Source organism: Olea europaea, chromosome 1, assembly GCF_002742605.1.
Source record: "Olea europaea var. sylvestris chromosome 1, O_europaea_v1, whole genome shotgun sequence".
Lineage (NCBI taxonomy): Eukaryota > Viridiplantae > Streptophyta > Magnoliopsida > Lamiales > Oleaceae > Olea > Olea europaea.
In genome coordinates, this window is record NC_036237.1 from 24,482,500 (window position 1) to 24,486,068 (window position 3,569).

A 3,569-nucleotide genomic window follows, 5' to 3' on the forward strand; every position below is an offset into this window, starting at 1 on the left:
AAGTGATTTCACCTGCATTCCTTGTACGAAAGTCAATGAAAATCAGAAAGTGAAAATATATCAAAGGCATCTTCTTAGTTTTTCCATGACTTCATTTCTTTTCTACTTTTTTATTTATAAGCAAAAATGTGTCAATATTTATTTATTTATCTATTCATAAAATGAAGGTAAAAATTTGATTCATAACCTTACATGAAAATGCCTCCAATTCATTATTGAACAATGGTCAAGTAACTATGTAGTTCACTGAAAATCTGTATTACTTATATTAGCTATAAGCCTACTATATTGAGTATCAGCCTTAAATTAATATAAATATCGAGCTAGAACATACGCAGAACCAATACAAGTTAACTAGTGTTATATAAAAATAAAAAATAAAAAAAAGTTTGGCAGGTAGAATGATGAAGTCTTAGACCCCGTTTGGCCTCCATTAATTTCCATTCCATTAAATTTCATTTTTCTCTCTCCTATTTTCAATCACACAATCTTCCATAAAATAATATTATATGTAAACTGAAAATTTTTCCTTCTTTTTCAACCACCCATTTCTCAAAAAAATATTATTCCACTCATTTTCATTTTCACAAAGTGGCAGCCAAACGAAAGCTTAATTTACTACCAAGAAATGAGAGAACGCACTAGTATACCAAGGGAGAGAAGAAACTGACAACAAGGTGGATTACCTCCGTTCTGATACTGGATCCAGCACTAAGCAGATCAGTTAATGCAGCTAAGGCATTCAACTTCTCTTCAATGCTTAAATCTGAATATTCACCTTCCATTAAACCTAACAACCACACTTCTCCTGGATGGCTCTCATCAATTTCATTGTACACTGTCAACGTATCATTCTTCTTTTGACAATGATTTCGTTTAAGTCTAGCAGGACTGGAATCCATGGACTCACACTTGGAATCATTGCATCGACCACTGACTTCAGAAATCTCATCAACGCTCCCAAAGTCTTCACAATCAGAAGGACTGACTTCTTCTTCTTTAGTGGTTGCATTGATTCGTAGACGATATCCAGAAGAAGAAATCTTTTCAAATAATGCAACTTCACTTGACAGTGCCGAGCTTATTAAATTCTCTAAGTCATGGGTTGTATCCACAAGATGCAACTCAACAATCTTCAGAACAAAATAAATATTCTTAATTAATAGCAAATATCATCGAAATTGGAAACTCATGGTGGGTTGTAACAATACTTAAATGAATAATATTCTCCTCACTTAATTTAATAATATGCAAACTTACAGGTGAAGATTTTGCCAACTCAGAGACTTTCATTCCACTAATTCCTTGTGTCAGCAAAATACTGAACAGTTCACCCTTCAGTGTACCAGAAACTAATCCATACTTTGCCATAAGATTGACTTCCTACAGAACAAGCAGCAGCAAACAAGCACATGAGAATCGTGCAAACCAACAAGCTGTACTTGATGAGTCAATCAAGTGTCAATTCTCTCTCTTTCAAGCACCTTGAACAATCATAATCCTAGACAATCTATTGTGTGTGTCGTATGTCTCGTATAATGATCTACTTCCCTTCGAGTTGACACATTATTAGTGCTACATATCCTATGTGCAAGAGGAGAACAAACCATTCATATACGTGAGCATGCGTACACAATGACAAGTACCAAAAGCAAGGCCCTCCCTCTTTTAGAAGGCTGCCTGGAGGGCAACATCGGTACAAGGGAGAGAGGCAGAAAATGTCGGAGTGGCCTAAGAAACCATATGCTATGAGATGTGATGAAATAATTGAAGTATGAGACACAACAACAATATAATCATTATTCCTAATAAGTTTGGTGCTGCGTGAATCTTTTCTTATCATTCCATTCAATCCAGTGTTACATTTAAAGCAAAGGCATAGCAAACCATTATGAAAATTAAAAGGTGAAAAGCAGGAAAAGCAGGAACTTGAATACCTTGTTGAGAGCTCCTTTAGGCACAGTTCCAAGCTTAGAACCAAAACCAGCAGCAACAAACACCTGACGTAATTTCTGTCCATGTCAGGAGGTTCAGTGACTTTTGCCAGAAGTCTAGTACAAAGTCTTGACCTTCAATCTGCCAGATGACAACGGATAGATAGTTAAAACAGTGACAAGAATTCGTTCTCAAACATGAGTGGCACAGCCTTCTGCTTCTAGATGCATAAGATAGGAGGATGGGGGAGGAGTAAACATACAGAGAGACATTTGTAGACATGTATCTAAAAACAAGGACTATCACATCTGGCATGCCACCACCTATGCATTCATTTGAAACTAAGGCCCTGCATAATCACATACCATAAAAGATCTTCAAATGGCCCCAATAAAAGGTAAAGGGTGCAGCATGCCAAATTTATTAATTTTATTAGGTTCAAGATGATCTTTCTTTTTCTCTTTGATAAAGAAAAGACACAGTTTATCAAGCTCTCATCCAAATTAAGTACCAGTTGAGCAGCTGTTTCTGAAGATATAATTACGCCAACCAATTATACGCATAAAAATGTAAAGTTGCATTATAAGATGAATGTTTCTTCAGTTTGATGAGGAAATTCAATGCCTTTATGGCATTCGTGGTGTAATTTAAGTAAATTTTCAAACACATATGTTCTCAGATGTGAATAACTCATAAATACTTGATCTCCGATTCTCAAGTCTTCTATTTCTCTATATGTCAATGCCTTCATACTATGACATGAACTTCTACAGCGAAATCATGCATGAAACAATGGCTTAAAAAATAATACACAAACCTACAACAAAACCCTTCAGAGTAACGCTTACTTTTTTATTTGTTAATTTTTTTCAGTCTGAGAACAAACAGCACAATTAAGCCAATTTGTTCTTTCAATCCTGTCAAACATGCCCATCAAGTATGGTATAAATTTTTGCGATTTAACTTTATAAATGGCCTTGCAAGTGCCAGAAGAGAGTTGCCAGCCCTAAACATGTATGAAATACGGCAATTTTTTTATGACGAGAAGAGACGTGAACTAATCAACAACGTTATTCAACTATATCTGATAGATAATGATGTTCACCTCTCAAATGAGTGGGTCAATTACCAAAGTTGCTGAACCCAAATATAATTACCATCAAGAAAATCATGGTTTAATGTAATAAATAATCTTTTCTACATGTATAAATAATGAATCTGATAAGCCTCCAATCAACTATACCTATTCTAGAAGAATCAGGAAGATTGGAGAATGAAATTGCAGCAACAAATTCTGTATACTCCGCAGGCTGAAACGGTTACAGGGAAATAATAAATAGCGAGGCACAAGAAGGAAGTAAACAGGCATTAAATAGTGGTGAGGTTGCGGAGTAGCCCTCTGAGACAGCTATCTGTTGTTTTCCTCTCTCACTGTAATTGTTTTTGTCATCAATACGCTGCTATTACAAGTTCTCATAAAATTCTGCACGTTTTTACAGCCACCTTCCAATCGTTAATGAGTCAGGTGTTCCAAAACTTCCTCGGAAAGTTGTCTTGGTGTTTTTTGATGGTATACTGGTATATAGTAAGGACATGACGACACACACAAGCAACATCTCGAAGCTAGTCTTTTA

The 3,569-nt window shown here is 35.6% G+C and overlaps 1 protein-coding gene across 3 annotated transcripts in view; it reads right to left on the reverse strand.

The window, feature by feature from the left end:
• Nucleotides 1-875: 875 nt before the first annotated feature.
• Nucleotides 876-3,569, reverse strand: part of LOC111398085 (homeobox-DDT domain protein RLT3-like) — a 15,706-nt gene continuing 13,012 nt past the window's right edge. The window contains exons 8-10 of one of the 3 annotated variants that reach the window (XM_023025047.1): nt 1,938-2,076; nt 1,261-1,379; nt 876-1,133 (exon numbers count right to left, since the gene is read on the reverse strand). In XM_023025047.1, coding sequence (XP_022880815.1) covers nt 1,972-2,076 — 105 coding nt within the window. In that variant the 3' untranslated portion in view covers nt 876-1,133; nt 1,261-1,379; nt 1,938-1,971. Of the gene's footprint in view, nt 1,134-1,260; nt 1,384-1,937; nt 2,077-2,197; nt 2,285-3,569 lie in introns of those variants that run through there. The other 2 variants (XM_023025041.1, XM_023025051.1) reach the window with 2 other exon arrangements.